We start from the raw sequence: 21,121 nt of genomic DNA on the forward strand, positions 1-21,121 counted from the left end.
AGAGAGATGGAAACTATGAGGAAGAACCCAGTGGAAATGTTAGAAATAAAAAAACAGTAATGGAGTTGAGAAATACCTTTGACAGGTACCTCAGAAGACTTGAGGCAGCCAGGGAAAGAATCAGTGAACTTGAAGTTAGATCAGTAGAATTTACCCCAACTGAAACACAAAAGAAGAAAGAAGAAACACATACAAAACAAACCGTACTCAAAAGTCATGGCATGATATCAAATGCCATAGCATAGAGAAATTGGAATCCCTAAAAGAAGAGAGAAGGTGGGGCAGAAGGAATATGTAAAGAAATAATGCTGCCTGGCGCGGTGGCTCACGCCTGTAATCCCAGCTCTCAGGGAGGCAGAGGCGGGAGGATAGCTTGAGCCCAGGAGTTTGAGACCTGCCTGGGTAATATAGCGAGACCCCGTTCTCCACAAAAAGAAAGAAAGAAAAAAAAAAGACAAAGAAATAATGCCTAAAAAATGAAAAGAAATAATGGTTGAGAATTTTCTCAAATTGATGACAGATGCCAAACCACAGATCCAGGAAGGTCACAGAACACTAAATGGGGTAAATATCAAAAAGAATATACCCCTCCATATTATGTTTGAACTACTAAAAACAAGCCAAGGAGAGAATCTTGAAGGCAGCCTTTTCTTGAAGGAAATTACATACAGAGAAACAAAAATAGGAATTATAGCAGACTTTTTGTCAGAAATCATGCAAATCAAAGACAGTATTGTGACATCTTTAAAGTACTGAAAGAAAAAACTCGAGTCATGTTGGCTCATAAAATGAATTGGGAAGTATTATCTCCTCTTCTAGTTTTCTAGAAGATACTGTGTACAATTCTTACTACCTTTTCCTTAGATGTTTGATAAAATTTGCCAGGGAAACCATTTGGGCCTGTCATTTTCTCTTTTGGAAGGTTTCAACTTACAGAATGAATTTCATTAATAGATATAGGACTATTCAGGTGTTCTATTTCTACTTGAGTAAGTTTTTGTACTTTGTATCTTTCAAGGAATTATTCCCTTTTATCTAAGTTGTTGAATTTATGGATATAGAGTTGTTAATAGTATGTATCTATTACCATTTTATTACATAGGATCAGTAGGAATTTCTCCTTTTTCAATCCTGCTATTGGTAATTTGTGACTTACCTCTTTTTTTCTTAATTAGTTTGGCTAGAAGTTTATCAATTTTATTGATGTTTTCAAAGAACCAACTTTGGTTTTATTGATTTTCTCTATTTTTGTGGTTTCAATTTCATTGATTTCTGTTCTTATCTATAATAATAGATAAGATTTCTTTCCCTCTACTTCCTTTAGGTTTTATCTTGTTTCTCTAGTTTCTTATGGTGGAAGCTTAGATTACAGTTTAGAGATCTTCCTTTTTTTCTAATACAGATATTTAATGCTATAAATTTACCTCTGTGTGATGCTTTTTCTACATCCCACAAAATTTGATATATTTTAATTTTAATTCAGTTCAAAATATTTTCCCCTTCTCTTGAGATTTCCTCTTTGGCCCATTGATTATTTAGAAACATATTGTTCATTTTTCAATTATTTGTTTTCCAGAAATCTTTCTGCTATTGGGGATTTTAGTTTAATTTGATCATAGCTCTGTTTCTAGTTCTGTCCCTTTAAATGTTTTGAGGTCTATTTTGTGCCCTAGAATGTGATCTATTTTGGTGAATTTCTCACAGGCAATTGGAAAGAAAGTTCATTCTGTTGTTATGGTTGAGGGAGAGGAGTTCTATAAATGTCCATAAATGTCTAATTAAGTCTGGTTGGTTGATAGTGTTGTTCATGTCTTCTGTATTCTTACTGATTTTCTGTCTACTTGTTCTATTAATTTCTGAGAGAGGAGTTTTAAAGTGTCCAACTATAACTGCAGTTTGGTCTGTTTCTCCTTCAGTTATGTTGGTTTTTGCTTCACGAGCTGTGTACACATTTAGGATTGCATGTCTTGGAGAATTGACCCCTATATTATTATAGAAAATCCCTAAGATTTTCTTTTCTCCTAAGATTGAGAACAAGGATGAATTTTTATGACTAACATGAAAAGAAAAATGACAGACCAATAGCCCTCATGAATATAAATGTAAAAATCCTTCACAAAATATGAGCAAATCTAATCCCATGATTAAATAGAAAGTATAATGCCTTCTGACCAAGTGGGGTTCATCCCCGGAAGGCAAATCTGGTTCACCATTCTAAAATCAATCATTAACTTTCACCATATGAACAGACTAAAGAAGAATATGCAGAAGAAGCACTTAACAAAATTTAAAATCCATTCATCATTAAAACTCTCAACAAACTAGGAATTGAGGGAAACTTCCTGAATCTGACATAAAATACACATAGCCAGGATTATACTTGATGGTAAAATATTATTTTCCCCCTAAGACTGGGAACAAGGTTGTTGTCTCTTACCTCCAACTGTCAACTTTGTACCAAAAACTATTGGTAGTACAATAAGGCAAGAAAAGTAAAAGGCATACAGATGGGAAAGGAAGAAACAAAACTATCTCTGTTCTTAGATGACATGACTGTCCACATAGAAAACTCCAAAGAATCTACACAAAAGCTCTTAGGATGAATAAGTGAGTCCAGCAAGGTCTCAGGATATAGTACAGGTCAATATCCAGAAGTCAGCTGTATTTCTCTACAGTAGTAATAAACATTTAGCATTAGGACATTTAGAATTTTTTTATTTTGAAATTTTAAAAATATTTATAATACATTTAACGTGTATGAAATTGAAGTTATGTGAAAATGTATTATATGGAATATAATACTATAATATACTTAGGTATAAATCTAATAAAATATATATAGAATCAATAGGTCAAAAACTACAAAACACTGATAAATCAAAGAAGCTTAAATACATGAAGAGATGGAAGGCTTGCAATTATGAAGATGCCAATTCTCTGCAATTTGATTTACAGATTAAATGTAATCCCAATCAAAATCCCAGCAAGCTCTTTTTACAGAGATCTAGAAACTGATTATAAATTTTATATTGAGGTACAAAAAATTGTAATAGTCGTATGAAAAAGAATAAAGTTGGCAGGCTCATACTACCTAATTTCAAGACTTACCATAAAGCTCCAGTGTGGTATTAGCAAAAGGGCAGACAAATAGATGAGTGGAACAAAAGAGAGAGCCCAAAAATAGACCCACACAAGACAAGCCAGCTAAATTCTTTTTTCAGTGATACAAAGGCAATTCAGTGGAGAAAGGGTAGTCTTTTCAAGGAAGAATGCTGGAACAATTGGATGTTCATATTGCAAGAAAAGGAACCTCCATATATATCTCACAGTGCCAAAAGCATAGTACATAAAAGAAAAAATTGGCAAATTTGGACTTAATCAGAACTCAAATCTTTTGCCTTGCAAAAGATACCATTAAGAAAATGAAAAGTCATGCCACAGACTAGGAGAGAATATTTTCAAATCATAGATCTGGAAAAAGTTTTTTATCCAGGAACCAGGTGCAGTGGCTCATGCCTGTGGTCCCAACTACTCGGGAGGCTGAGGTGGGAATATTGCTTAAGCCCAAGAGTTCAAGGCTGCAGTGAGCTGTGATGTTGCCACTGCATTCCAGCCTGGGCTACAGAGTGAGGCCCTGTCTGTATAAAAAACAAACAAGTCTTTTTTTCCAGACTAAATAAAGAACCTTCAATTCAACAATAAAAGTAAATGTAAAAATGGGCAAAATATTTGAACATATACTTCATCAAAGAAAATATAAATATGAAAAGATGTTTAACCATCATCAGTTACTAGGATAATGGAAATTAAAACCATAATTAAGAGAACTATATACCTATTAGACTGGCTAAGATTTAAAAAGGTACAGTTGCTGGTGACAAATGTGGAACTACTGGAACTCCCATTAATTGCTAATAGGAATGCAAAATGGGACAGCCATCTTGAAAAAGATAGGCAGTTTCTTATAAAACTAAACATTCACTTGTGATGTGACCCAGCTAACTGCTGACTACTAGGTAGATTTTAAAAAAATTTCTCTTCATGCAAAAATCTGTGAATCTTTGTATTCGTTTTACAAAATAATCACCCCAAACTGGAAACGTCCCAAATGTTCTTCAACAGGTGAATAGATAAACTAATTGTAGTACATTCATTCAGTAGAACACAACACAGCATCACAAAGGGACACACGGTTGATACATGCGATTGCCTGAGTGAATCCTAAAGGCATTATGCTGAGTGAAAGAAGACAGACCCAAAAGTCTACAAATTGTGTGATTCCATTTATATGACATTCTGGAAACAGCAACACTCTAGGGATGTGTGATAACTGTGAAATGTGTATTTGGTCTTCATCCAGTTTCCTGTCATACAATTCCTAAATTCTTAGAATCTCCAAAGTGATGTCATTTTGTGTGCTAATGAATTTACTGATGACTGGCAGCCCCTAAGTAACTTCAGGATGGCAACCAGTCACAGGAAAGACCAAGGCAGGATTAGAGGGTTGAGCCTTTCACTCTTCCCCACAACCTCTGGGGAGAGGGACAGGGTTTGAAGGTTTAGTTGATAATCAGTGGCCAATGATTTAATTAGTTGTGCCTCCGTAATGAGGCTCTCATGAAAACCTGAAAAGGACTGGGTTCAGAGAGCCAAACAGCTGAACACCTGGAGACCTCCTGGAGGGTAGTATGCCCAGGAAGAGCGTGGGAGCTCCTTGCGCCTTCCTCCATGCCTTGCCCTATGCATTTATTTATTTGTATCCTGGTAATATCTTTAAATTTTTATTTTTTTCATTGACACATAATAATTGTACATATTTACGGGGTACATAGTGATATTTAGATACGTATAATATATAGTGATCAGATCTGGGTAATTATACATCCATCATCTCAGACACTTATTATTTATTTGTGTTGGGAACACTCTTTCTAGCTTTTTGAAACTGTATATCATTATTAACGGTAGTCATCCTACAGTGGTATAGAGCACTAGAACTTATTCCTTCTATCTAGCTATAATTTTGTATTCTTTTAACAAATCTCTTCCTGTCCCTCCCTTCCCACCTTCTAGTATCCTCTGTTCTACTTTTTACTTTTATTGATCATCTTTTTAGGCTTCCACATATGAGTTAGAGTATGTGGTGTTTCACTTTCCATTCTTGGCTTATTTCACTTAACATAATGTCCTCCAGTTCCATCCATGTTGCTTTGAATGACAGGATTTCATCCTTTTTATGGCTGAATAATATTCCATATAAACCAGTAAGTGTAAGTAAGTGTTTCCCTGATTTCTGTGAGCCACTAGCCAATTAGTCAAACCCAAGGAGGGAGTTGTGGGAACTCTGATTTATAGCCAGTCAAAAGCACTTTGAATGACAGGATTTCATCCTTTTCATGGCTGAATAATATTCCATATAAACCTATAAATGTAAATAAGTGTTGCCCTGAGTTCTGTGAGCCACTAGCCAATTATTCAAACCCAAAGAGGAAGTTGTGGGAACTCTGATTTATAGCCAGTCAAAAGCACAGGTGAAGTGATCTGGGACTTGCAGTTGGCATCTGAAGTGGGGGCAGTCTCCTGGGATTTGATGCTGTATTTGGATAGATCGTGTCAGACTTGAATTGGAGGATACTCAGCTGGTGTCCACTGCAGAACTGATTGCTTGGTTGGTGTGTAGGGGAAGAAAGCTCCATACGTTTGGTCACAGACACATTCTGTGTTGATTGTTGTGGGGTAAGAACAGAGGAAAAATAGTTTATTTTTTTCCTTTCTAGTCACAGGATGGAACATAGAGTGTTTGTTTTTATGGCTTGGGGTTAGGAGGAGGGATTAGCTAGAAAAAGGACCGCTTAAGGACATTCAGAGGATGATGGAACTCTTCTGTATTGTACTCTCTTGGTGGATACATAACACTGTGTTTGTCAGATCCCATGGAATTGTATGCAGCAGAGCTATTTTTTTTACTGTATGCAAATTAAAAAAAAAAAAATCAACCAGGAACCAAAGATGTAACGCAAACTATGACAAAAGTTCTAAGTGTATTACAAATGAATGACCTAACCACATTGTAGGAGGTGGAGGAGAAAATCGTGTGTTGAGTGGATATTAGGCTAAAGACAAAAAGTACTGTATACAAGTACTGTATTCTAGTTGATATTTTTTTTCTTACCAGCATATGGGCTAACAATTCTGCTATCCTTACCAGGATATGGGCTAAAAATTTTTTTTGCATATATGTATGCTTAACATGTATACCAGGATTGAATAAATAAGTAGCAGAGTTTTTACTGTCAGAGACAGAATCAAAGGAAGAATGCTAGAACAAAACCTGTGGATGTTGGATTGAAGTCAGAGATATCGGTATGAATCAGTATGAGTGCATGCTTTTAAATACACAGAGAGTTGCACACACACACAGTAGATATAAAAGTAGATATGGCTATGTGTGTATACATGGGTTAGTGTATATGTGTCTTTGTCCACTTTGAGGACTTAGAAGCAGTGATGTCCCAGTACCGGTGAGCAACCTAGTGCCCAGATTTTGGTTTCTAAATACCATTCTCTAATAAAAGGGACCTTGGAAAGCTTTGGAGAAGTGGTTTATTCTAGTACTGGGTCAACAGAAATATAAGATGAGCTTAAAGTATTTTGTGGTGTCAGAAAGTAGGGAAATACTTTTAAAAAGAAAGATGGCACATGTCAGAAGGGTACAGGAGCCAACCCAGAAGATCTCCCCGTGGCCAAAGCTGTAATAATGAGCTACAAAATAACAGTAATATTGGATTATGGCCCAGAGCATAAAAAATACCCATGAGCCCATACTGATAGGAATAAATGATTGAGCAAATAAATGGGAGAGAAAGAACAACTCTTCCTTACAGAAGTATTACAGATAATAAATGTGGAAGGAACGAGGGCAATTGAAAATCACCGTGGGAACACCACTGTAACACTTGCCTCAGTGAGACTCGCCAGTGAATGCAAAATTAATGGACAGTACCTTAATAAATAGTTACCCAAAAAATCTTCTCCCAAATAATATTTTATTTTTTATTTTTATTTATTTATTTATGTTTTGAGACTGAGTCTCACTTTGTTGCCCAGGCTGGAGTGCAGTGGTACGATCTCAGCTCACTGCAACCTCTGCCTCCCAGGTTCAAGTGATTCTCCTGCCTAGCCTCCCAAGTAGCTGGGACTACAGGTGCCCACCACCACGCCTGTCTAATTTTTGTATTTTTTAGTAGAGATGGGGTTTCACCATATTGGCTAGGCTAGTCTTGAACTCCTGATGTTGTGATCTGCCTGCCTCAGCCTCCCAAAGTGCTGGGATTACAGGTGTGAGCCACCACGCCCAGCCCAAATAATATTAAAAAGAAAAATAGTGACTTTATAATGGAGAAATCTGGCAGACATCCCCTCATGTAAGTGATGAAGGTTACCATTGCTAGTAATCAGATACTATGTCCTCTCTGCATAATGATGCACTGAATGGGCATATTACCTCTGTGGTCATTGCCCCCTACATTCACAAGCACATCTAATTATGGGAAAACATAAGACAATCCCAAAATGATGTGCAGTCTTCAAAATACCTGACCAAGACTTCAAAAATGTCAGGGTCATGAAAGACAGGGAAAGACAGTGCTGTCACAGGTCAGAGGAGCCTATGGAGATACACCTCAGCTTCATGCAGCGTGGGGTCCTGGATTGGATCTCGGACCAGCATAAGGACATGAGAAGAACAGCCAGTGAAACACAGTGAAGTCTGTAGTTTAGTTAATAGTGTTGTGTCAATGTCAGCTGCTTAGTTTTGATCATTATACTGTGATGATGTAGATGTTAATATCAGGAAGCTGTGTGAGGGGTATATGGGAACTCTATTCTATCTGTGCAGCTCTTCTATATGTCTAGAATTATTTCAATGTAAAAAGCCTTTGTTTTAAAGCTAACCAATGAGAAAAAGGGAAGAATACGTGTTCTTTGGTGAAAAGCTTGGAAGTGAGTGGTGTAGATGAAGGAGCATCACGAACAGAAAGAGACTTTGTGCCTCCGTAAGCCACACTTTGATTTTACAGCTGGTTAACTGAGGCCCAGAGAGCTCGGAGGACTTGGCCAAAGACACAACGCAAGTAGCTGGAGGGCAGGACTGGGACGGGGTTTCCTGACTCATAACGTGCAGCTATTTGATCTCATCCTGTCTCTGCTCCAGGGTTGGATTTTCCTCTAATTGTTCTGATAATGCTGTTTCTGCTTTGCATGTTTTTTAAAAGTAGATTTCATAGCCCTGGTTAAACATTGTGTTGAGTCAGATACCGCCCATGTTCCCTGTTGTGGGTGTCTGTTTTCATCATTTCTACCCTACAGGCGATGGCTTATGTATTTGTCTTACTCTGTTCAGCAGAAATTGGAGACCAGCAAAAGGCCTCCATCTGGAACTTCCACTACCTCCAAGAGCACCTCTCCAACCCTCACGCCCTCCCCCTCACCCAAAGGGCACACTGCAGAGTCTTCAGTGTCTTCTTCCTCATCCCATCAGCAGTCCAAGAGCAGTGGGGGCTCCAGCAGTGGCACCATCACAGATGAGGGTGAGTCCCCTGAGGGCTTGAAACCCCACCTATTCCTCTCACCATGATGACCTGGCAGCAAGGAACTGCAAGGTGACCTTAATTGTTATAACCATCCTAGGTCAGGTTTTAAGAAAATTTACAACAAACATGTCCCTCCTTTTCTCTGATTCTGCCTTGTATTTTTGTCTTCACTGTGCAAAGGTATGGTACGCTCCCTCAGAGTTTTTGAGTATAGGTGAGTTTTGTTTATATGCACAAACATACACCCGTGGAAATGCTTCTCCAACACGAACTTACTTTCCCTGGACCCTGTACCAGTCAGGATTCTTTCAGTTGCAAGTGAGAGAAACTCCATTCACATTGGTTCAAGGAAAAAAAATGAAACCTGACATTTCATTGGCTCATATGATGGGAGTGTCTAGGGTGTCCTTCAGCCATGAGTGAATCCAGGTGCTTTGAGAGTGTTTCCAGGTCTCACGTAGGCTTTCTCCAAGTGGTGGCAAGCAGCTTCAGGCATAGTTTTGTCTTCGTACTAATTTTTCAACCCCAGCAGAAAGAGTGCTACTTTCTCAGTAGGTCCAGCAAAATCCCAAGTAAGGCCATTGGCTTAGCTGTATTTATAATGACCTGGGTCAGTTGCCCATCCTTGACTATCTCTGTGTCCACAGGGGTGGAATGTGTTGATTGGCCATGCCCCTTGGGTCAGTTGTCTGCTTTGGAGCAGAGTTGGGGTCCAGCCTGCTGACATTTGTGTATTGGAAGTGGGAGAGAAACAGTTCCTCAAAGGAAAATTTGGAAATACTGTTTCCAGGAGGAGGGGGATGGGTGAGGGCAAGCAAAAGCAGTTGATGTCTGCTGCAGCCAGGAGAGCCTCGGAACCTGCCTTGTGAATTACAGCCTCTGCAGCCCCCATGCGGGAATGATGAGGGAAGATGGAGTGGGTGGTAGGGCAGGAGCAGAGGCTTTGCACTCAGGCCCCAGGAAAGATAAAGGCAGATGAAGAAAGGAATCTCATCCTTTTAAACTGCCGTCTAGTGGCCCCTAGGAGCTGGGAGGGGGGAAAGAGGAAGGGAGCTTTGGTGAGACCTGGGGCCCAGGCAGGTGCAAATCGAGGAATATAAATCAGCAGGGAGGAAAATCTGATTGTGTGTGTGGCCCTCACAAATGCATTTGTGGGCAGCTCGCTGCAGCTGCTGAGGAGGAGGGTGCTGAGTAGGTTCTGCTGAGCAAGATAAGTTGGAATCACCTGCACAGGCTCTAGTCTGTACTAAGTTGATAAATGCGTGCTGCCACTGGTATCCTACTCATTTGGGTGCTACTTTTATTGTTTTGTGATATCCAGTGTGATCATTTATCAAGGCCTCAGAGGTTCACCAGCAAACTCATTCCTCCCCAACCGTATTTTCTGTGTGGAGTCTTGAGTTCCACACTCGTGAATTCTCCCACCTCTGAGGTTTTCAGGAATTGAAGCCCCTGGAGATTCAGTTAGGTTTTTATGCCCCATTGTTTTCCAAAAAACAGTGGAGACAGTGGATGTCTGTATGGACTACCCATACCCACTCTCTTTCCCTTTTGTTCATTATTAAAAATGGTTTGCAAAGTCCTAATTGGGATGAAGAAAGAAGAGGGCCAGTAGCACTTTCCTTGTAGAATAATTTCTCTGGTTCAGAAAGCTTAGTTTTCCCATTGAGAGTTCCTGGGTCTTGAGGCCACAAGCTGTTTGTCCTGTGGGTATATGATTGTTATAGGCCAGGGGCTGCAATCCATCCCCAAAGAGCTATTTTTATGATACTCTGGGAAATATGTGGTCCCAGTCGAGGACACATGTGAGCTTTGCCCTGCCTCATCTCTCCATCTGCATTCTTCCTCTCTGGACTCCACCTGTTAGAAGCAGCAAGGCTTGTGACAGCATCACCTTCTCAGCCTCACATTAGTTCCAGGAGATTTTATTGGGCAGTCCCCTGGGTGCCCTAACCTGTGCACCCAGGGGAACTCACAGGGAGACAGACACATTCAACATAATGACATTAGAGTGTAACACAAGGTGAGGTCATACCTGCTATCAGCACCATGTGCCGTGGAAGGTTCCCCTGGCAAATGGGCACTCCAGCTGGACCACGACGCTGGGAAGAGACAGGCAGTTGGGTGCCAGAGCTGACTGTTCAGTTTGTAGGAAATGCCCAAGCTGGTTGTTAAACACAACCATTATTTACAAATTACATGGACTTAGAATTAACTACATTATAGAAATATAACAGTCTATTGTACTTAAAATGTATTTTTTACGCATTTTTGTATATTTTATTATCTGTGCTCTTGAGGTTGTGTATATCTCATATCTGCATTGTGAATACCCCATAATGATGCATTCCTACTGCGCATCTCTGCTCAGCTTCACTCTCAGGGACATTAGATTCATAAGTTGAAATTGGCTATGATGGGGGTATTCATACCATGGAAACTGGCAAATGCCGTCAATCAGGGCTTGCTTTATTTTTTTGAGACAGGGTCTTACTCTGTCACCCAGGCTGGGGTACAGTGGCACGATCACAGCTCACTGCAGCCTCAACCTCCCTGGTCTCAAGCAATCCAGGGCTTGGTTTGTTGTCTTATAGATATTGTCTACTTGTAATCTAGGCAGTGATGGAAAAATGTTAACAATGAGGATTAAACTTAAAAGAATGTTGTGTCTGTAACTGTTATCTTGTGAATCGCACAAAAAATTGAGAAAATATTCTTCCAGTATTTGAAAATCGTTATCTGATTCAGCCAAGTTGCTCACCTGAAGTTCCAACATTAAGTCTTTATTGTTTCTTTTTATCTTTCTTGTTCATGTAAACAAAACTCTCAGCCAGCGTTCATGTTGGAAACATATTCCTTGGCTGTGGGTACAAGAGTAGGGCAAAAACAAATGAAAGCATTTGGTGAGAATCAATTGGCTATATGGAATTTATAAGAAAGAATATTATATGTTTTATTATTTGTAAATTGTGTGCTATAAATCATTTATATTAGTAAAATCTGCAATAGATTTATGTGCCTGTATACATGCATACATCTTCCCCCCGAGAACCAGTTGTTAAGCATTTACCAGAACGCCACTCTGGACGAAGGCTGCATGTGTAGGGAACGGCAAGAGCAAAGGTTTAGTGTCATGAAATACAACAGATGTGTGGATTGGGATTTGATTTGTCTCATACGTCCTCGCTCAGTAGCCTTTCTACTGTGAAGCTTTCCCTACTCCCTTGGGCTGGGTCAGCTGTCCTCTTTGTCCCCACCTCGCCCTATTCTTGCTCTTCACCGTAGCATGCACTACCCATGAGAAAAGTGGAGAGCAGGTGCCTAGCACAGGCCTAGTAGCTAGACCACTGGTCTTGATTCCCTGCTCTGCCACAGTCTAGCAGGATGACCTCACCCAAGATGTGGTATCGAGCCTTTCTGTGCCTCAGTTCCTCATCTGTGAATGGGGACAGTAATAGGATCTACCTCATTGGTGTTGTAAAGAGCAAGTGGTTCATCCATGTACAGGCTGACTGATAGCACTGTGTATTAGCTTTCACCCTCCTCATCCTATCCTCCCAGCCACACTGAGCTTCACAACAGGGATCTCTCCATCCTTGCTACCCAGTGTCCGTTGGGCACAGTGGTAGTCACTGCTGGAAGGAAGGAAAGGAAGTGGGGGAGGGAGGGAGGGAGGGAGGGTGAGTTAAGAAAAGAAGGAACCCAAGCCTCCTGATCACTTATTTAAGCTGCATCCACTGCCTCAGGACCTTTGCACCTGCTCTTTCCTGTCTGGATGCTGCCTAATGCTCTTACTCCAGATATCTGCATAACTCACTCCTTCATTTACTGCTCATAGGTCACCTTATAAGCGAGTCTTTCCGTGACCATCCTCTGTAAAACAGCGTTTGTAAAACTGGAAATGCTCTCATCTACCTTAATGCTGCTCTCTTCTTCCTTGCTGTCTTGCCTATCAGCCTTTGTTTGTTTGTTTGAGACAGGGTCTTGCTTCGTAGCCCAGGCTAGAGTACCATGGCATAGTGGCATAATTGTAGCTTACTGCGGCCTCAAACTCCTGGGCACAAGTGATCCTCCTGCTTCAGCCTCCTGAGTCACTGGGACTTGTACAGGCACACACATCATACCACCCAGCTAATTACTTTTAAATTTTTTGTAGAGATGAAATCTCGTTATAGTGCCAGGCCTGGTTTTGAACTTCTGGGCTCAAGTGATCCTTCACCCTCGGCCTCCCAAAGCCCTGGGATTACAGGCATACACCACCTGCCTGGCCCCTGTCAGCCTTCTTATTGTCTGTTTTGGTATCTGTTGAGTCCCCAGTGCCTAGTTTGGCAAATCACGATTGAATGTGTGAGTGAATTATTTCCCCAAGCCCCTCAGGTGCTGGTTTTGTCTCCTTTTCTTTATTCTCCCTGTTCTGACACCCCAAATCATCTTCTTTTGCCCTTCTGGCTCTGCTGTTCCACATAGATGCCTTTTTCCTTCAGGAAGATCACAGCCTCTGCACACTTGAGCCAAACCCTGGCTCTGCTCTGAAGCCCACCACCTTCTTTCTTAAGTTCTTCCTCACACTAGCTGAGGACTTGCTGGCATTGGCATTTACTGCAGGCATTGGCATTTACGGTGCCTTCTCGCACAGAAGGCAGAGTTTTAGTTCTGGCAGCTGCAACTCCCAGAACTTGAGGGTCGCATTCTGGAGGGAATCAGTCCTGGCCCAGACTCGCTGTGTCTTTGCAGCCTTACATGGGGTTTTGTCAATTGCTGAGGGCCTACCTTGAGGGGAAGAGGGTGCAGGTAGCTCAGGACCCACCTCCAGCCTCATCTGCAGGAGCCCAACTGAAATCAGCTTTCTGTGTTGGTGTTTCTTATAGAATTTCATTTGAAATAAGATTACCACTACTTTATAGAAGTGTGAAGACCACTTTTTTGATAACATGTTACCAAATTCTAAAATGTTTTTTTTTCACCTTTCCCTCTTGAAGATGAACTGACTGGAATCCTTAAGAAATTATCACTTGAGAAATATCAGCCCATTTTTGAGGAACAAGAGGTAAGAATGCTCTTTTTGAATGTCAATTTAAATCTTACTGTAAAAGAAAACTTTGTCTGAATGTGTAGGTTTTCATTTTGCAAGCCTAAATTGATCTCTTGCACTGAGACAGCTGAGGAAATAGAATTCATGCTCAGTGGGTTTAGTTCAGTTGTTATTATGAAATCCTGGGGACTTATGGCTAGCTTTGTTGTGATAGAATTTTGTAATTTTGAGCACTACTTTCTCTAGAAAAGTTTATTTCTGTCCTGAAAACATTTTTTTGTTGTGTGTGATTGACTGGCAGACTTACAGGCTTAAAGTGGGCTGATAGTAAACCCTAAGGAACCTGTGTTATGTGTCTGGATCTAGGGTCTGTGGTGGTCTGAGAGAGTTGCTATTTGTTTAAAAGCATTCAGATTCACATTAAAAAAATACTGTTTTGGAGTTTGGCACTTCCTCAAAATATTAAACATAGAGTTACCATATGACCCAGCAGTCCTACTCCCAGGTATATTCCCAAGAGAAATGAAGACGTGTCCACACAGAAACTTGTACACAAATGCTTGTAGCGGCATTATTCATGAAAGCCAAACTGTGGATACGACTCAAATGTCCATCAACTAATGAATGTATAAATAAAATATGCCTGTGCCGTGGAATATTATTTGGCCATGAAGAGAATGAAATACTGGCACATGCTACAACATAGATGAGCCAGAACACATCTTGCTAAGTGGAAGAAACCAGTCACAAAAGGCACATAGGGTGTGCTTCCATTTATATGAAATGTCCAGACTAGGCAAATCTATAGACACGAAAAGTAGATTCGTGGTTGCCAGAGAGTTGGGTGGAGGGGTGGGCGGGTGGAATGGGCAGAGTAGGGAGTGACTGGAATGGATACACGGTTTCTTTTGGGGGTGATGAAAATGTTCTAAAACTGAGTGTGTGGTGATGGTTACACAACTCTGTGAATGTACTAAAAATCATTGAATTGTATAAATAGGTGAATTGTATGGTGGATGAATTATATCTCAGTAAGCTGTTAAAAAATTTACTGTTTTAGCCAAGTAAAACTCCTCCACAGGCCCACCAGCCACCAGGGTATAATCACTGGTTTAGAACATTCTAGTGAGCAGCTTAGTAGGTGAAAACTGTCAAAATTGCAGAGCAATCATGAGAATCACTCATTGTCCCCACCAGACTTGAGATGCAGTTGAGGAGCTTGTATTTTAGTTCAAGAAACAAACAGAGGGCACAGTAGCTTTCCTCCTCCTGTTTGCTTTTCTGCCATATGCAGTCTGCCATTCCTGCCTCCCTGGTGTTTTAAACCTTAGCAATGACTTTCTCCAAGAAATCTTTCCCTATTGCTGATCGCTGCCTGCTTTTGCTGATATGTTTATGCCTTCTTGGAGTATAAGGAGAACACATCTTAAAGTACACTTCTGCTTCTTGAGGTATCGTGTCTGCGGCTCACAGGGTGACATTTGTTCTGACTTCTTGGCTTTACCCCTTTTTCTGACCTGGCATGTCTGCAAGTTCATCTGTCCTTCATTCAGAGGTTGTTGTGGTTGTCCAGCATAGGGAACAGGGGTATGTTTCAGCTGACATACAGAGCTTCGAGAATGTTCGTGGGGAGAGGAAGGCAGGCTGTGCAGATTTGCTCTAATTTTTTTTTTTTTTTTTTTTGAGATGGAGTCTTGCTCCGTGGCCCAGGCTGGAGTGCAGTGGCGCGATCTCGGCTCACTGCAAGCTCCGCCTCCCGGGTTCACGCCGTTCTCCTGCCTCAGGCTCCCGAACAGCTGGAACTACAGGCGCCCGCCACTATGCCTGGCTAACTTTTTTTGTATTTTTTAGTAGAGATGGGGTTTCACTGTCTTAGCCAGGATGGTCTTGATCTCCTGACCTCGTGATCCGCCCACCTCGGCCTCCCAGAGTGCTGGGATTACAGGCGTGAGCCACTGTGCCCAGCCTGCTCTAATTTTAATAACTCACTCACCTAGAAGTTTCTGCAGCCTCTGGGGTCAGGGAGGGAGCTGGGGCCTGAGGCGGAGCCATGAGGAGGGCTGGCAGCCACTGGCTGAGGACCTCTGTGTGTGTTAGGTTCATGTGAGGTTAGCTGAGGCAGTGCCCTCGTCTCTACTTGACACAGGTGCCTGTGCTTGCTGGGGGCCGAGTTCATTGTCTCTTCATTTTACTTAGTTTCTCTCTGGCAACATAAGAGCTGGTTACACTGTAGGAGTGCACTCTCTGTATGGACCCACAACCCAGTGTTTTCCTTGGAGGCTTTAGTAGGACTGAGGTTTTAACCCTGCTGATTGCCACCAGACCCAGTCACCACAGCTTCATGGGTACTTCTCAGTCCCTTGCAGAAACTCCTGGAAGTATCTGGCATGTAGATAGTACTTTTCCCCAGTTTCCAACAGTAAACAATTCTCTCCGTTAATATGCACTTACAGTCAATCAGTGAGAATTTGGAAGAGGAATGAAGTTAATTGATGTTCTCATCTTGCCACATTGAAGCTAAAGACAGACTAATAATTTTCATCTTTGTACCTGTATTAAGGTGGATTTGACTATGTGTATTGAAAAATACCAAAATAATGGTACCTTAAACAAAAAGTGATTTTTCCCACAGAAAGTTTGGAGATGAATCATCTGGCTCCTTTTAGCTCTCTGCTCCACCCCCACTAGTATACGTGGCTTGTATCCTCAAAGTCCAATATGGCTACTGGAGCTCCAGCCATCACATCCACATTCCAGGCAGCAGTATGGAAGGAGACTGCAAAAGGACACATTTCCTCCTTTTTAAAGAGACTTCCCCAAAGTCCCACACAGTCTTTATTATATCTCATTTACCAGAAATTTATCACCTGACAATACTTATCTGCAAAAGAAACTCAGAAATATGTTTTAACTGTGTGGAAATGTGCCCAGCTAAAAATTGGGATTCTGTTGCTTAAAAAAAATAGGGCATGAATATTGAAAGGATACTGGGATATTTCTGCCTCATTCCTGCTACCCCTTCACAAGTAGTCGTAGGAGAGGAATTCCGTCTCTGGTGCTCTCCACCTAGAATAAGCCCTGAGAGTTTGGCATCCCCCAGGGTTGACGGAGGTCAGAATTGGGAAGGTCGGCCAGGCACAGTGGCTCAAGCCTGTAATCCCAGCACTTTGGGAGGCCAAGATGGGCGGATCGCGAGGTCAGGAGATTGAGACCATCCTGGCTAACACGGTGAAACCCCGTCTCTACTAAAAAAGATACAGAAAAACTAGCTGGGCGAGGTGGCGGGCCCCTATAGTCCCAGCTACTTGGGAGGCTGAGGCAGGAGAATGGCGTGAACCTGGAAGGCGGAGCTTGCAGTGAGCCGAGATCCAGCCACTGCACTCCAGCCTGGGCGACAGAGTGAGACTCCGTCTCAAAAAAAAAAAAGAATTGGGAAGGTCAGTGCAGATGGAGAGGCAGAAGATTGATTGATTGATGCAGTCATTCATTCATTCAGTCAACAAACACATACTAAGTACTTGAGTCCTTGCCCCTGCCAGACCCTCTGCCAGAGCTGGGTGCTGGGAAATGCAGATGCCCAGAATACTCTGGAACCCAGAGAAGGGGTCTATGAAATGAGGGCCAGAGAAGACCTGGGTTGAGAACTAAGCTGAACTTTGGAGAAAGAGGGGGAACAGACCTGGAAGGGCATCTGGGAAGAGGGAGCAGGACTCATTGAGGGAGCCTGTGGTACTCTGGCTTGGCTGGGGCTGGGCCAAGGCCAGCCCATCAGGAGGAGGGAATGGAGCTTGACCAGGCAGGGCCTGGACAGCATGGACTTACTTCTGTACACCATGGGCTTGAGGTATTTGCAGGCTAGACAGGTCTGTAACCTCTGGTATGGAGGTGGACAGGGGTTGGAAGGGCAGAAGGGGAAGAATAACTGGGAGGGAAAGACCAGTTAGGAGGTGGAGGGCCCCTCACCAAGAGGGCAGGTGCTGAGGACGTCAGAATCGCTGAGGACTGGCCATGGTGCCAGGCTAGATGTGGGGTTCCTGCTAGGGGTTGGGATTGTGGGGAGAGACTCGTGTCCAGCAGGGCTGCGGGCAGGTGGTTTCCATTAAAACGGCATCACCCATCCATTCAGCCCCTCAGCACTCTGTGAACTATAAAACACCCAAGAGATGCTAGGAGCTTGCTGTTGCCAGAGGGGTGGGGGTGCCTGCATCTCAGACAGGGCTAAGGATGGGTTAAAGGAGCAGATTCTTCCCCAGTGACTCAAACCTGGTTCAAGGTTTTTGTTTGTTTTTAATCCAGAAAAGTAAAATGACTGTTAACAGAGAAAAGGAAAGATGGGGAGTAGGGAAAATTTCAGAAAGAAAGTCTCTATCCCTACATAAATCAAATTTTTTTTTTTTTTTTTTTTTGAGGTGGAGTCTCACTCTGTCGCCCAGGCTGGAGTGCAGTGGCGCGATCTCGGCTCACTGCAAGCTCCGCCTCCCGGGTTCACGCCATTCTCCTGCCTCAGCCTCCCAAGTAGCTGGGACTACAGGCACCTGCCACCTCGCCCAGCTAATTTTTTGTATTTTTAGTAGAGACGGGGTTTCACCGTGTTAGCCAGGATGGTCTTGATCTCCTGACCTCGCGATCCGCCCATCTTGGCCTCCCAAAGTGCTGGGATTACAGGCGTGAGCCACCACGTCCAGCCTTCAAATGTTTTAAAGAAAAAAAGTTTTAATCATGTTAGGTATGAGGGAATATAAAATAAAGCCTGCTTATAAAGTGAAAGACTGAGGATTTTCAAGAAGTTATGCAAGTGTTATTTTAAATGGCAATAGCATATCTCTAAAGTGTAATAGTATCTTATAGTTTGTAAATGTAGATCATAAAGCTGTTTGTAAACTCTCTTTGTAGATCCCGCATCCACCCTGTAATTTATATGGTGGGACTATAATTTTTCGGTGGGGAAACTGAGGTAAGGCACCTGCCGAGGTCCCCCGGCAGTGAGTGGGAATTGGCACCCTATCTGTCTCCAGGGCAACACGCCCTCCTTCTGCTTAGCTCTGGCTGAAGACGTGGGTGTGGGCAGCCAGTTCTCTGTCCCATCTCCCAGATGAGCGCTGTTGTTGGAGTCTGATTTGTGAAGCTGTAGCATTGTCTGCAACAGCATCTCCCCAGGGGGAGGGGCCCAGGCCGGGGACCCAATGCCTTAATGCTTAGGGAAGTGAAGTCATGTTAGCAAGAGGGCTACTGCCCTCAGGAAAAGCCCATGAGGGAGGCCAGGGAATCTGCGGCTGAAGGGTGATGTGGCATTGTGGAAAAGGGCGAAGATGCTGGAGCCCTCTGCCAGGGTTCAAAGCCAGGCCCTGCCACTTACTGGCCATGTTACATTGAATGCTAAAAAAAAACAACAACAACAAAAAAAAAAAAACAAACTCTGTGCGTCAGTTTCCTTGTCTCCAAAGTGGAGATAGTGATCTACCCCCCTGATGTCATGAGGGTTAAATGACTCAGTCTATCTGAAATCCTCAGAAGGTGCTTTGTACACATAGTGCTAACTGCCCTCCTCTGGTCTGACAGTGAGACTGGCTTCCCAGTGGACCTGGATTGGATCCTGCCAGGTGTGGACCCCTATGCCAGAGGCTGTTGTTGTCCGACATGCAGGGTGATGGATGTGCTTGCTTCATTGGAGCCCCTTCCGACCTTCCCTCCACGTTGCCGTAGAGGAACAGAAGCCAGTGGAGCAGAGGGCTTGATTTCCTGTCCAGGGGCCAGGCAGGGCTGACAGAGCTATCAGGATCTCACCCATAGAAACCAAGACTTGCAGTTTTGAGATGCCCTTATTCTGAGCTCTGCTCTCATTCTCCATGGCCCTCTCTCCTTTATTGCTTCTGCTTATTTCCTCACTCTGTCTTTCCACAGTCTGTCTCTGTCTCGTGAGTGGTGGGGGAGACAAGGTGAGTACTGCCATACGTTTGCACAGTATCCGATGTTGTTAAAAGTATAGCAACATTGCAGTTACCTTTCTAATAGCAGGTCTTGGATTTCTCCTGTTCTAGCCACCCAGATGACTGGGTATCTCAGAGATTTTCCTTACTTGGCTCATTTTAAGGGTCTTCCTAAAATGCATCTGTTCAGAAAATCCAAGAGCCAGATCTGAGGAGAGTTCGTTGTTTTTTTTTTTTTTTTTTTTTTTTTTATGTTTTCAACAACGCTTTAAAGATAAAGTCAGGACTTAGAAGTAGTAAATCATCATCAGTTTACTACTAATAAGCACTCATAGCTCATAATCGTGAGATTACTGTCGTGGCTAGGAAGGCTCTGTGGCATCCAGCAGATGGTGGCGAATCCCCTCTCTCTCCCCAGGTGGACATGGAAGCATTCCTCACACTGACTGACGGTGACTTGAAGGAGCTGGGAATTAAGACAGATGGGTCCAGGCAGCAGATTCTGGCAGCAATTTCTGAACTGAATGCAGGCAAGGTACTGTTCTCTGTTTCTTGTATTTCCGTGTTTCAGACATCTGAGAGCTTCCCCAGGGTCCTGGGATCTCGAGAAGGTCTTACTTCCTCTCCTCTGTCATATCTGACAGTGAGCAACACTCACTACCTCCCAGCATGGTCTCTTCCCCCATAAAGTTTCTCCCCAGATTGAGCTGAAATCTTCACTTAGCTAATATCAATGCACAGGGCTGGGTGTGGCCCTCGGGAGCGCTGTGAAAGCAGAGCCTTCGAGCCTTTGATACAGACAGGCCTTGGGGTCAGGCTGGCCTGGGTTTGAATCCCAGCTCCTTCACTTATTCACTGTGTGGTGTGAGGTGAACACCTCTCTGAGCCTCGCTGTCCCCATCTGTAGGGTGGGGATGGTGGTGGTGTGTCAAGGACTAAAATGCTCAGCAGAGCTCCTGGCACACAGACAGCCGTCAGTCACTATTGTCGGCTTCCCACGTTTTTGTCTCATGTTAAATTTCTCATCAGCTTTAAAACTAAAAATATCAATGCTCCCACCCCACGCCCACCCAGAGCCACACACACACCAAAAACAAAAAGAACCACAAAAATAAAGACAAATCACCACTCACTTTGCAAGCTTCATTGTAGTTGCTGTTGGGTTTTTGGAACTCCTTTGCTGTCTGCTTTTTTTCTTAATATAGGGTGGCTTTTTTTTTTTTTCCAGCAACAATGTGCAGTACCTGTTTACCTGCTGCTTTTTCACACTTTGCCTAACAGCTTTCCACTTGCTGGACAATAGTCTCATGCCTGGAATTTTGTTATTATGAATATTGCCATAACGGACATCTCTGCCTTTTTCCCCTTCCTTCCTTCCTTCCTTCCTTCCTTCCTTCCTTCCTTCCTTCCTTCCTTCCTTCCTTTCCTCCCTCCCTCCTCCCTCCCTCCCTCCCTCTCTCTGTGTTCCACAGTATGCAGAGATATCAGAGAGCATGGCCACTTTTATGGTTCTTTATGTTGCTGGACTATGCACAGAAATATTGAACAGACGCATAGCACCAGCAGCAAAT

General features: G+C 42.8%; 1 protein-coding gene across 6 annotated transcripts in view; it reads left to right on the forward strand.

Moving 5' to 3' along the window:
• The window catches only part of ANKS6 (ankyrin repeat and sterile alpha motif domain containing 6), a 64,668-nt gene that overhangs the window by 31,243 nt on the left and 12,304 nt on the right, over window positions 1-21,121 (forward strand). For 4 of the 6 annotated variants that reach the window (XR_002729758.3, XM_023202889.3, XM_023202876.3 and 1 more), the window contains exons 12-14: window positions 8,402-8,588; window positions 13,571-13,638; window positions 19,969-20,085. Coding sequence is in view for 5 of the 6 variants with exons in the window: in XM_023202889.3 (XP_023058657.1) it covers window positions 8,402-8,588; window positions 13,571-13,638; window positions 19,969-20,085 (372 nt within the window). In the remaining variant the exon portion in view is untranslated. Of the gene's footprint in view, window positions 1-8,401; window positions 8,589-13,570; window positions 13,639-18,516; window positions 18,578-19,182; window positions 19,224-19,968; window positions 20,090-21,121 lie in introns of those variants that run through there. The other 2 variants (XM_023202906.3, XM_023202900.3) reach the window with 2 other exon arrangements.

The sequence above is a fragment of the Piliocolobus tephrosceles genome, chromosome 14 (assembly GCF_002776525.5).
Source record: "Piliocolobus tephrosceles isolate RC106 chromosome 14, ASM277652v3, whole genome shotgun sequence".
NCBI classification, from domain to species: Eukaryota; Metazoa; Chordata; class Mammalia; order Primates; family Cercopithecidae; genus Piliocolobus; species Piliocolobus tephrosceles.